This window comes from Camelina sativa, chromosome 13 (genome assembly GCF_000633955.1).
Source record: "Camelina sativa cultivar DH55 chromosome 13, Cs, whole genome shotgun sequence".
In the NCBI taxonomy this organism is placed as follows: domain Eukaryota; kingdom Viridiplantae; phylum Streptophyta; class Magnoliopsida; order Brassicales; family Brassicaceae; genus Camelina; species Camelina sativa.
The window spans coordinates 18544711-18558270 of record NC_025697.1 but is presented as its reverse complement, the minus strand read 5'-3'; the positions used below and the strand labels follow the sequence as shown (position 1 = coordinate 18558270).

The 13560-nt window shown below is 35.7% G+C and overlaps 2 protein-coding genes across 2 annotated transcripts in view; both read right to left on the bottom strand.

Annotated features, from left to right (window-relative positions):
* Positions 7441-9531, bottom strand: LOC104737076 (bidirectional sugar transporter SWEET7). The gene is made up of 5 exons (XM_010457174.1): positions 9193-9531; positions 9064-9100; positions 8389-8770; positions 8035-8154; positions 7441-7823 (listed from the first exon to the last, which is right to left on the bottom strand). The coding sequence occupies exons 1-5, from the start codon at positions 9239-9241 to the stop codon at positions 7635-7637; spliced, it is 777 nt and encodes a 258-aa protein (XP_010455476.1). The 5' UTR covers positions 9242-9531; the 3' UTR covers positions 7441-7634.
* Positions 13068-13560, bottom strand: part of LOC104737075 — a 5170-nt gene continuing 4677 nt past the window's right edge. The window contains exon 5 of the mRNA XM_019235050.1: positions 13068-13560. Coding sequence (XP_019090595.1) covers positions 13324-13560 — 237 coding nt within the window. The 3' untranslated portion in view covers positions 13068-13323.

Genomic DNA, 13560 nt, shown 5'->3' with positions numbered 1-13560 from the left:
AGAGTCTTGCAAGACGGTGAGATAGAATCGATCCTTAATGACCCACCCTAACCCCGCCTTTTCAGTATCCTTCCAGGCGGCATCGGTGTAGAAGGTCAGGAGAGGGATGATTGGTGGGATTTGGATTTGGTTCGTGGTGATTTGCTAGATCTGGGTAGGGAGGATTGGGCAGATTGTCATTCTTTTGCTCTAGAAACAGCTAAGAGAAACACATCCTCCACTGATAGGCGGAGATTACTGAAAATTAGCCGATTACGAGCAGTCCAGAGCGTCCAAATGATCCAAGGGGCAACGGGTCCCAGCCCTATACCCGAAGGAGGTAAGCAGATGAGGTTGGAAGATTTGACTATACCCTCCTTTACTAAGGTTAGGTTACCAAGGGAGAAAGGGTCTTTTGATAGGACCATGGACCATAGCTTCAGGGCGTACGGGCAGTGAAAGAAAAGATGCAGTGTTGACTCCTCCTCTCCGTAGTGTGGACAAAGAGCAGAGTCAGAGATGTTCCAGAACTTAAGGTTCTCTCCCACAGGTAAGGCATTTTGGGCTGCTTTCCATAGTAGTAACTTGGTTTTTTGAGATGTCTTGAGGGAGCAGATATTGGAATACCAATTGAAGGGTCAGGGTTAGGTAGTTGTGGTGAATGTGGTGAAGACTTAGTGTCCAGTTCTTCAGTTAGCTTTGAGGCTTCAAAGTACCCTGATTTAGCAGAGTAAATTCCATCATTAGTAGGTAGCCAAGCCCAGACATCTGGTGCTCCAGTAGCACCGGGTTTAATCTTCAGAATATCCTTTTCATGGTTAGGGAGGATGAGTATAATCAGATCAATGTTCCATTCTCGAGAGTCTGGGAGAAGGATATCTGCGACTTTAAGATGTTGGGTGGCTTCCGTGGGTGGTCCCATTGGTGCTATGAGGAAAAGGTAGAAAGCCAAGGAGTTCTCCAGAGAGGAATTGATGATCCAGATCCTACCAACATCCCCAAGTTTGATTTGAGAAGGTCTCTGCCCATGCAAATACTTCTCCACCCGTGGGAAGCAGAGGTAGGTACAATGCAATCCAGTAAATAAATCAATTTACAATACTTCCCTAGCAGAACTTTTGCAAGATGACAGTTAGGTTTTGTGAGTAATCTCCAACTGATTTTTGCAAGTAATGCCTTATTGAAAAGTTGCAGATCTCTTAGCCCCAGACCGCCAATTTTAAAAGGTTTGGTGATTTTCTTCCATGTTATCCAAGACATCTTTTTATTTTCAATGTTAGTATCCCACAAAAAAACGTGTAAGGGCGGATTTAATGTGTTTGCAAAGGGAGGCTGGGAGATGGAAACATGACATGGTGTAAGTTGGCACTGCAGTAAGGATTGCTTTTAACATGGTGAGTTCTGCGCAGAGGATAGGAAAATGGAGGACCAACTGAGGACTTTTTGCTTTATACGATCCAGAAAAGAAGTGAACAGGTCCTTCTTTTTTCTACCAAACAGCTCAGGTAAACCGAGATATTTTCCTTGTCCTCCTTCTTTCTGAATTCCAAGTAACCTTTTAGCTTGTTCCTTTATTTCTGGAGGTGTTTTACTGGAGAAAGTAAGGGAGGATTTTTGTTGATTGATTTTTTGACTCGAAGCATTTTCATATTTTTGTAGGATACTACGAATTTTTGAGCAGCTGTGTTTATCAGACCGGATGAAGAATATGGTGTCATCGGCAAAGAGGAGATGATTTACTCAAGGACTGCCTTTTGCCACCCGTAAGCCAGGTAGACAACATTGATTTTGAGCGTTTAGACAAAGCCTGGAAAGAACTTCACTGCAGAGGATAAAGATGTATGGGGATAGGGGGTCTCCTTGTCTGATACCGCGTTGAGGTTTGACTAGGCCTTTAGCTTGACCATTTAGTAGGAAAGAATATGAAACTGTAGACATGCATGCATGATCCAATGGATCCAGGTTTGATGAAAACCCATTCTTTCCAGTACAGCTTTTATGAAATCCCACTCTAATCTATCGTATGCCTTACTTATGTCTGTTTTGACAGCCATGAAGCATCATTTCTTTGCACTCGTTGAGGCACAAAAGCAGATTGATTCTCTGAAATGCAGGAGTCCAAGACAGGTTGGAGTCTCTTTGATAGCAGCTTTGCAATGATTTTATAGTAAACAGAGCATAGAGCAATTGGTCTATAATATGATACTTATTGAGCTGTAGTTATCTTTGCAATGAGTCTCACATGGGTGTGGTTTGCCTTTTGTGGTAGGTCTCCGGTGATAAAGAAGGATTGGACTTTCGCTGTGATTGCATCCCCGACTGTATGCCAGTTTGATTGGAAAAAGCTAGCAGAGAAACCGTCGGGTCCTGGAGCCTTACCCGCATGAATTGAAAAACAGGCTTGTTTGATCTCCAGGGTGGATGGCATACAAGGGGAGAGAGCCTCGTTTACTACATTGATTCTTGCTCTTTCTTGTGAGGTAAAGATATCTTCAAAATAGCCAGAAATTGCCTTAACAATATATTTTTCTTCATACACTTTTGTTCCTGAGGTGTCTTCTATAACAGATATGTTATTTTGAGCTCTTCTAGCTTTTGTAGCTGCATGAAACAATCTGGTGTTCTTGTCACCAAGGGTAAGCCAGAGTTGGCGGCTACGTTGTTTCCAGAACTCCTCCTCTTTTTTATACGCAAATGCTAATTTCTGGTTTAGTTCATCAATATCTGACTCGGAGAAAGAATGTTCAGACATGGCTTCTTCAAGTTGATCTCTGATGGTGGAGATCTCTTGTTGACTATTTAGGCATTGTTCCTTGTTCCAGCGGATGATGGCAAGTCGACAGAAATGTAGACGTTGATCTATGGGAGCTGTGGGGTTTGAGTTCCAAGATTGAGCCACTATGTCAGTAATGTCAGGGTTGTCTTTGAATCTTCGATTATACCTGAATAGACTTCTATGTTTTCTCAAAACAGGATCAAAGGATGTTACTACGGGGCGATGATCAGAGCCCTCAAAACGATATTCCCACCTGGTAAGCCATAACCCATTCACTATTTGCCATTGCTCTGTCAAGACGACATCTTACCAGGTGGGAATATCGTTTACCTCTCCAGGAAAGGAAATTTCTAGAGTGTTTTAGATTGTAAAGGTCATAGATGGACATGAAGGTGTGCAGGTCAGAGAAAGATCCCTAGGCACTCACAGGTCCTCCAACTTTCTCCTCATTACAGATAATATCGTTGAAGTCCCCCGTGATAAACCACAGACCCGATTTACTTTGTGCATACCCTTGGAGGAGAGTCCAGACCTGGAGTCTTTTTCTTCGATCTGGTTCAGCATACAGAAAGGTGGCGAAAAACGATCTCCCTTTTGCTTTTATTTTTGTGTCAATACAATGTTGATTAGAGGTAATGATTTCGAGTTCAATGTTTGACTTCTAGAATAAAGCAACAGTTTGACTCCTTAAGTCGTTGGACTGTTATGGGGTTCTCCAACCCACAACAGTTTCAGCTCACCATCCTTAAGGAGGACGGGTTGACGGTTTCTGATAATCTGTCTTCTGTTTTTTTGTTGCATGAATTATGTTAACTCTTGGGGGAACCTTTGCTGGGGGCAAAAGTGAGGGTGATCTTGAAATTTCTTGTTCCCTACTTTGAGTGGTATTTTGATGTCCAAGGGGAGGAGCTTGTGATCGGGAGCTTGGATTACTGGATCCTTTCGAGGTTCCTTTTTGATTAGATTTGGAGGAAGCCACTCTGGTGGTGCCTTTTGGGGCGGTAGATTTTCTCGGGGAGCCTTTTGCAAAATTTCTTTTCTGAGATTTCGCCCCCGGGAGACTGATATTTTGCTTACTTTGTTGTTTTTGCAGAGGGGGACGTCCTCGTCCTCTCTTACTGGAGCTACCAATCTCTCTGGTTTGAAAGTTGTGTTCAGTTAAGTGGGGACTCAAAGGAGGATTATCCAAGTGGATTCCGGAACCAAGACCTGTTTGAAGTGAAGCAGTGAGAAGGTTGGAAGCCAAAATAGTGTCTGCAGTATGATCCATAAGATTTTATGTGTCACTCTGCATGACACGCAACTGTCGAGCGGCCTTTTCGGTGGGGTCAGTGTAAGAGAGGTATTGAATTGTAACTTCCTGTAGATCAGACATAATTTGTTCTCTATAAGGGGGCTTTGGGAGAGATTCAGTACATTGTAGTTCTCTCTGATTTTCCTTAAGAGCAAGGTTTGGAGAAGAGGGAGGAGTGTGAAGGTCCTCAACTGGATTAGTTCTTTCTAGAGGTGGGCGCCTGGCTCTAGAGGACATGGATGGTTCTCCATAGTGATCAGCAGAAGAAACAGATTTTTCTCTCCATTGCAGGATTCGAGTTCTAGGAGTGGGGTTTCGTTTTCTGACTACTCGAGAGGGGTGAGTCGTTTCCCTGCTGTGGAAGGAAGTTGGTGGGGATCGGGACTTGTGGGATTCCCCATATCGGCGAACAGGGGAGTGAGGGAAGCGTTTTGCTTCAGAGAAAGATCGAGGATTATCTCTTAAGTAGTCAAAAGGACGCTTTCTCGCATTGCCTATTGGGTATTGAGAAAAACTTTTTCCAGAGCCTTGATGTTTGTCACGGGGGGTAGGAAATTGTCTTGAGGGGTGTAGTAGTTTCTTGAGGAAACTCTTTGCTCGGGATTAGGTTGCATTTGATTATCATGTCTAACTAGTTCTCTGTTTGAATCAGGTAGTTCCGGGCATTGTGGCTTGTCATGTGTCAGCCTCAGACAGTGGGAACAATGGTTTTTGAGATTTTTGTAGTCTAAACAGATTAGGGCTTCGCTACCATCAGCAAATTCGATGATAGTTTCTTTAGTGATGGGTTCTAGACCGTTGAGTAGGATTTTGAGTTCAACTGAGGAGGAGGTGATGTCCCAGTCAAGGATTTCTCTGGGGGCTTCCCCAATGGAGTGTACCATCTCTTTCTTCCAATAGTGTTTGGGGAGGCCTTGGATCTCTAACCAGAAAGGCAACTGGGAGGGGAAGGAGGGGGAGATTACAGGTTCCCATCGTTGAATGATTACCATCCACTGGTCGAAATGGTATGGTCTATTAGCTAGCACCTGCGAGATATCTTCCTCTGAGTCGAATTTGAATTGGAAAACACCTTGACCTAAATCAGCTCCTATTGCTTTTCCTAGCAGGTTCCAGCGATTAAGGAGGAAAGGAAAGAGAGCCCACATCCACTGTCCCGCAGGATTCGTAAGTCTCCCTATAAGGGTGAGGGAGTTTTCCTATATCAGGTCTGTTGTGTCGATTTCCGGGGCTCGTATTCTCTTGCGTGGTGGTGGGGAGAAGCCTCTTAGGGGGCCTTTACCTTCCAGGTGATAAGGGATGCGATTTGACATGATTATGAAGGTTGAAAGGGGAAACAGTATGGTAGGTTTTGTGGTGGAAAGAGCGGGAGAAGGTTTTTGAAAAACAGATAAACGCAGGAACTGAAAAAACAAACTTGATAACCACGGTTTCTAGGAGTAAATGCAATGGTGGGATTCAGCGATATCGTTTTGGTAGTTTGGCGTTAATGCTTTGGTGTAGATCTGGTTGGAAGCAATCTGGATCTGGGCAGCAAGCATGAAGAACAGCCTCATGGATGCGAAATATCCAGCAGGTACATGTTTAGAAGGTTCCTATTGGTGGAGGGGAGTGGTTAAGATCCGGTTAATAGACTGCTTCATGCTTCCTCGGGAAAGGTGCCTGGGAGAGAAAAACCCTTAATTCCCTGAGAAATATTTAATTTTGGAATTTCCTACTTAGGTTGATATGTATACTTAATTTTGTGTTTTATCTCTTTCTTTTCTTCTTTAAGTAAAATTATTTTGAACAGAAAGTTATTTACAAGTTACAACACATTTAATTTTCATACAAACTTAAATTTCCAAATCAATTAAAATTCATAAGGCAATAACCCTCGCTAAGTTAATTTTCTTTTACAAATGCTCAAATCTGAACGTAAATCTTATTATTTCAAAATCCTACAAAGATTTCTGAATTAATTAGGAGACATAAACCAATAAGGACCCTCTTTTGTAATTTAACTTGAAATATTTCAAAATCAATTAATATCAAATCATGCAAGCAGTAAATCGTTAAAATGAAATAGTACTATATATAAACTAATATTAAAAATCCTAAAGTGAACAAAATAAATTTTGATTATAAATTCAAAATTGATGATCAAAGGACGTATAATTTTGCTTGGATTTCTAATTAAACTAAAACTAGAATCGCCAAAATATAAACCAACATAAATATTAAATTAAAAAGAAATAGTATATGTTTTCTCATCTATATGATGTACCATTCCAACGATTTACGGTCTTGGACAGACGTACGAGTAGTTCGGTCGAAAGTATTGCAATATGAATGAAAGGGTGATCAAATAAATTCCACGAAAAAAATTAATTTAATATTTTAATTTTGTGGTCTTATACAGTATTCATTTTGCCACTTAGGTTGAACTTTATACTTAGGAATTTTGTGTTTCTGTTTCTTCTTAAAGAAGTAAAAATATTTAAAAGAAAGTTACGCTCATGAAGTTAAATGCAACACATGATTTTTATACAAACATAGTAGCGGGATGGACATGAGATCATAACTTTACTGTGGAGATGGAGAACGGTGGGATTAATTGAAAGTACATAAGCCAGTTGTACAAAAAAGTAGTGTCACCAATTGGTACTCGTGGTCTTTGGTGTCGAGAATCACGATGGTCGAGTCCCGCGAGTTTGCACCTGATGATGAGTAGAATATCGTGAGTGACAATGGATTAGAAGATGGTAATGAATCGGCTAGAAGTTCTCCGTTTCTATCTCACTGTTTAGTTTTCATTATCTCTATATATAATACGAACTTTGCTAAGAACATATTTGCAAGAATTATTTATCTTCATCCTAATAGAATTTTTTATATAGAAGCTGTCTACTAACTCCAAAAGCTCCTTCAAAATAAAGTGTCAATCTAATTCGACAAGAAGGTACATAAATTAAAACGATTTGAAAATGATTTTTCACTGTTCCATCAAAGTGATTTACAAATGTTGATGACCAGTAAATTAACCACCTTACAATGTGCCAGATTATATGGTGACAGCTTAGCATTGAATAGCTATGGTTCGACATTCTATTGTGACTTTCTCCAATAGATGGGATAACAAGATGAGAACTTTTCTTGAAATTTGGATTGAGCAGCGTTAATGGCCTTTGCATCAGATGAAGGCTTAGTTACTTCGTTCGATAATCATTCAAACTTGGAATAAAATCAAAGCAATCTAATCCACAAAATGACCTCAAGTGAATCTCGGAACTATTATAAATTACGAAAACTGAAACAATTGATAGTATGTATACTTCGTAAATATTAACACGCTCACGTCTATTTTAGTATTTTAAAATCATTTGCACCCGCTTAACAGTTGTAACATTAATTACACCCGCAATACTTCTAAATAGAGTCCATTGTCGCCCTCAAGTAACGGACATGTAAATTACATATCAAAGTTTTAAGTTTAAAACAAAAGTAATGAAGTTTAACCTCTTATTCATATTAAAGTCTAGGATGGGAAAAAGAAAAAAGAGTCTGATAATAAGAAGGTGAATAACATAAGAAAGCCAAAAAAACTCAAACACTATTAAGTTGTTGGTTGAAATTTTCGATTTTCTCAGATTGGGTATGAGCGACGGCTGTTGATAACCCGATGTAACTGGGTTGTTTCTCTCTTTCCGCCATTATCTTTTTGGTGGATTTATAGTATGCACCATATAATATTAACTGCGCCAATCCAAATAGACATCCAATCCCATTTGGTATCTACAAATGTCCATTATTAAAAGAACAAAAATTAGTAAAATTATCTATATTCTTCATTTAAAAAACAGAGAACCAATTTAAAATTTACAGTCCTACATAAATCTTTATTTCATCTTCATTTTATGAAAATTCTTTCTTTTTCACAAAAATATTATCAATTTTATAGTTGAAACATGAGATTTTTGAAGAAAGAGAAGAAGGGAAAACTCACAGCCATGAATGGGTCGAAAGGCATGACTGCATAGATTGTCCAAATGCTTGCATTGAGAAATCCAGCTACCGATAGCCAAAACGGCATGAACTCCACACTTTTTGTCTTTATTACCATTTTCTTTTTGTATAATTATTTTGCCAACAAAAAAAAAAAAAAAAAAAAAAAGAGAGATCAGCTTGTAGTTTATTAGTTTAGGATTTTACCATAGTTTAGTCAAAAACAAATTTTAATAAATCCAATCAACAAATATAATAGATATAATTAATTAGAGACAAAAACATTTATTAATTCCCAAAAGCAATTAAATGAGTCATTTAATTTTGTGGAGAAGATGATAGAAATGTAACGTACCATGACAGATAATGGAGAAGCGTACATCATAACGTTGAAAACGCAACACACGATTCCAACACTCATCGTTCGTTTCTCGGTAGTGTGTTGGAGTGTAAAGACCAAAACAGATAGAATAGCTATAAACGCGGTTTCAGCCGCTAAAACAGCAGATATTACCAACCGTTGTTTTTGGCGACCGCAATAAACAAAAAAGATGGTAAGGAAAACAATTTCGATCACGATCCCCGTGCCGTTGATTGTAACGACCAACATACTGTCGGGATGCACCGCAGGGAGCCCATAAAGAACCCAAACCAGACAGTTTATGAGAGTCGCTAAATATGGTATTGGTGAATATGCCTCCACTGACTTCTTTTTCACTATCCGGACAAATGTTGGCCTGATGATATAATGAGAGATTAATTATTTTAGTTAATTGTTAATTAATGTAGTTTATAATTAGTCACTATTAATTATAAATACTTTAACTTCTCTATTGTTTTGGAAGAAAATTTTAACTTTAGACTACAAAATATTGTGATTACTCAGAAAAAAAAAAAGGCTTTATAGTGATGAAAGAAAAACAAATCTTAGATCTTTCAAGAGGACCATGCCTTAAAATTTATGGAAACAATTTTGGTTTTATTTAAGGAACCCAATTATACTTATTTAAATCATATAGCAAATACTTACGTTGGTGACAAGAACAGACATAAAGCAATGGCGTTTCCTGCAAACAAGATGATCACAAGTTAAGAAGGAAAAAAAAAATATTTGATGTATTCGTGAAATAAGTTGTAGATGTGGAAGAACTGGACTAACCTATGATTCCGACAATCTTCCGAAGAAGGTTAAGATGTGCAAGCACCATAATTTTTAATGTAATTGGTGGTGATGGAAGAAGAAACAAAAAAAAAAAAAATTGATTAAATGATTTGAGAAACCATATCTTAGGTTTGATAAATCAGAGAAGAGAGTTGGTCGATTGGGTGGTGTTTAAATAGAGATGGAACATAAAGATACAATCATACAAATGTTATATGATATGATGACATTACAAATGATATGCATATAGGTGTGATTCTGTGTGCGAATACAATGCATGCACCGTGTGAAGGGGAAAAAAAAAGTTAAGTAAGTCACTGGATCTCGTCTTTTAGTTTTAAGAGGGTATTGAATTAAACACACACACTTATGAGACTTGTATATATAGGACAAATATCTTGGTAAGTAGTCATTTGTTTCACTCTGTAAAAGATATTTAAAGTATTTACATATAGATTAGGAAATTATTTATATTTTATTTTGCGGTTTTTAATTAAAACATTATTTCATTGTCTATGTAAGAAAATTTCAACTAACAATTAAAAATTTGTAGAACATAAATGGTCAGAAAATATAAAATAATAATAACAATTTCACATTATAAATTAGAAATATCATAAAATAAATATTTTTTTAAAAAAACATCACTTAATATATTCCCTCAGTTTCCCAAAAAAATATTATTTTGGTTTCATGCTGAGTATCGTTTGTATTTAACGCAGATTTTTAAACATATCCAACTTAGAAAGAGGAAAAGTTATTTAGTGTATTAATATATGATAGAACATAAATTTATTTAAAAGAACATAAAAATTTGTGTGAAATAAAGTTAGAATGATACTCTTCGTTCAAAAAAAAAAAAAAAGTTAGAATGATACTCTATGTGAAATAGTGGAAATGGTATGAAGGGAGTATATAATATTTTAACCATCATATAATAGACTAGCAGTGAAAGAGTTGTTATGTACTTAAGACACTTGAAATAAATAATTAGACTTTTTGCTACAACGTCAATGATAGTAGATTGGCTGATACTATCAATCTTTATTATATAGATGTACAATTATTATTCAACGTTAGTTTTGTATATTATAAGTATTATAAGACCAATAAAAAATTATAGCATGTTAAAAAATTATATTAAATTTTATTTGGCTTTATCTCATTGAGTAATTTTGTTGTGAGTTCATTATAAATGCATTTATTTGGCACATATCAAATTTAATTTTAATTTTGAGATGTTAAAAGAATAATGGAACTTTAATTTGGTGAGATTTTTTTCTTTCTTTTTTAAAGAAAAAAAAACTGACTTTACTCGACTGTTTTTTAGATCTTACCATTGTAAACGAAAAAATTATTTGTGAACTTATAGGCAATTTTTAAGCACTACACGACGAGCTGTGTTAGGTTTGATCATATTTATGTCATCAGTTTTGCATTTGATACGAAACACTCATTTAGAAAAACCACTCAGATTGCTATAGATTCCGACTAGTTACGTAAATGTAGTAATACAATATGAGCGTGAGATATTTCTATGGAGAACACTATGAAAGAGATAAGAGAAGATATTGAGCATAGATATTTTGGATTTTATCTCCTCTAAATTTCACATTGAAAACTTCATCTTCAATATCTTATTACTAAATTATCAAGTCAAAATCGAATAATTTGTGGAAGCTTAATTCAAATAGAGAGAATAACAAGTGATTTGTAACTTTTTTTTTTCTAAACATAATCTAAAATCCTACTTTCAATACATCCCCTTAATTTGGTTCTCTTCGTCATGCCCACTTAATTTGGTACAATTCACAGGTAAAATTAGGGGTTTTGGCATAGAAGAATATTACTTACCCAAGAATGTTAGTAATATATGCTCGCTCTATCTGATCATCCGGACAACAACCCCAAATTCAACCCATAACACAAGTTACTTCTCATCCTAAAACAAGTCTAAGTGTCAATAAAATTTGACATAATCGGTTGATTTACCAAGAATAAATGTGGTGAAAATTTTCTTCAAAAAATAATTAAATATGTTCAAATATTTTTTTTTATCAACAAAAACATAAGAACCTCACGTTGAAGAAAGAGTAGGCCATTAGGACGTGATGGTTAAGTGGACTCCAACGTTTATACTAGGAAATGTGATTGGATGTACGTCTATATCCATGCAACAAACAAAAAAGCCATCTATATGTGTTTAGATGTGTATGAAATTGTATATGATCTCTGTTTATTTCCTTGCAAGAAAACACAAGACATCTACATTTATATACGCAACTAAATTTTTGATAGAATAAACCTCTAAGAATGATGTAAAAGGACATCTACCAACACACATTTTAACGTTCAGAGCATCTATTCATCTATTATCTATATATACATAATAAAACAAACAGAAATATCTAAATTCAAAAAAAAAAAAAAACAGAAATATCTAAAGGCTATGTACATAATATCGTTTCCTAGTCTAGTAACCTAGTTTGAGTAAACAATAATTACAATGCTAATTAGAGTTAGGGTTAGAGTAGGTTTGAATTAACCTGTTTTTTGTTTTCGAATTAACACAAAAAAAAAAAGTTGAAAAAGAACCTTTCAAAACATCCTTCACCATTTTATTAAGTTAGAAACAATATGTTTTGGCCAAGTCACTTGAGAGTACTTATGTTTTGTTTGAGACAATTGCCTTGCACGCAAATGTACCGGGGTGAAAATTGTTATCTAAAGGATTTATCTTCAAAAGGTTTTTTTGTTTACTTTTTATCTTCGAGAGGATTGTATCCATCTTCATTGTTCCTTACACGTGCAAAAGAGAACAGATCACCATGACAAAAAAATCAAATGTGAACAAGTCTGATACGTAGGATCCTTGTATCCTTTATGAGTACTCTTTGTTCGAATCCTGATGAGGGGTCGAGTAATAAAATAGAATGCGTCTAAAATCTTTACACTTTTTAGCCACAATACCTAATGTTTAGGAACCAAAGTAGAAGGTGGACTTACGTATTGCTCGGGCTTTCATAAGATCAAACTTAAACGCCTATAAAGAGATTGCACCTAGACTTTTATTAGAAGTCTACTACTTAGATGAAACTTTATGTGCAAATCCTAATTTAAAGGGACAATTATTTGGAATTTGTTAGAAAGTCGTACTCACTCTGTTCCTAATTAATCTATTTTTTAGACCTTTTACACATATTAAAAAAGTATTTTAAATGCATTACTCTTTTGTGTTTTAATATTTTCTATAACTCTATCTAAACCAATAACATATGATACTCCTTTGTCTCTGATAAATTGATGTTTTGTAATTTTTTTTTGTCCCACAAATATTGATTTTCTATAATTTTGAATTAACTAAAGTTAATATTTTGTAAATTTCAAGAAATAATCATTTAAATTTCTAAACTATTATTGGTCTTCAATTAAACAATATATATTTAGTGAGAGAAAATAATTTATTTAAAATCAATAATCATTGTTTTTTTAAAATGTGTAAAATCTTCTAAACATCAATCTTTCGGGGACAAACTGAATAGTTATTTTTCTTAAAATTTACAATTCATCTTCGATAACTATTAAAAAAGTGCATAGATAACTTTATCTAAACCAATGCATGGTAATTGGTGATTGTGATTGTGATTGGTAATTTACTATGCATAGTAATTACCATGCATTGGTTTTTGGATATAAAAGCTTGTTTGATGTATGTGGGCTTTGGACCTTTCGGTGAAGCGTCCTGATCTAATTACGGTATTAAGTTTCAATTGGCATGGATGACAAATCAAATTTGGACAAGTGAAAAGGAAAAGACTTGCAAGTATAATATAAGTTTGCACAAACATTCATGTAAAAATATAATTATCAAATAACAAAAAGTGATTGAATTAAAGAAATTCTCAAACTTGAACAAACAGGCTCACCACCACCTTGGCAGTAGAGTATTTCACCAAACTCAAATAATAAACACTATACATGAAATTAATTCATCAACCTCAGATTTATGATACAGAAAGCAAAAAAAAAAGATCAGATAAAAAAATAACAATTATAATAAAATATAATATTGAATATATATGTGGATTGATTTATTATTATATATGAATTATTACTCTCTTTTTTTTCTCAGAACTTGAAACCGAGGCTGGGCCATTTCTTAGCAGAAGACTCTTTCTTGGCAGGTCTTGCGTTTGGATCAATCAGATTCTGGAGAGACTTGGCTTTGTAGTTTCGTGACCGCCCAGCTTCCTTCAAAAGCTCGGCCAAACGCTTCTTCTCATCCTCGAAATCCGGATTCGCAGTCCCGAGCTTCTCCTCTCTCAGCTTCAGAACCTGCTCTAATATCTCAATCGCATCCTCTAT

What these genes read in the sequence shown, in the direction of transcription:
- LOC104737076 (XM_010457174.1), bottom strand. Translation starts at nt 9,241, where the DNA reads ATGGTGCTTGCACATCTTAACCTTCTTCGGAAGATTGTCGGAATCATA. An exon ending in GAAGATTGTCGGAATCATAG is followed by an intron (nt 9,101 to 9,192) that starts GTTAGTCCAGTT and finishes TCTTGTTTGCAG; the next exon opens with GAAACGCCATTGCTTTATGT. An exon ending in CTTTCGACCCATTCATGGCT is followed by an intron (nt 7,824 to 8,034) that starts GTGAGTTTTCCC and finishes GGACATTTGTAG; the next exon opens with ATACCAAATGGGATTGGATG.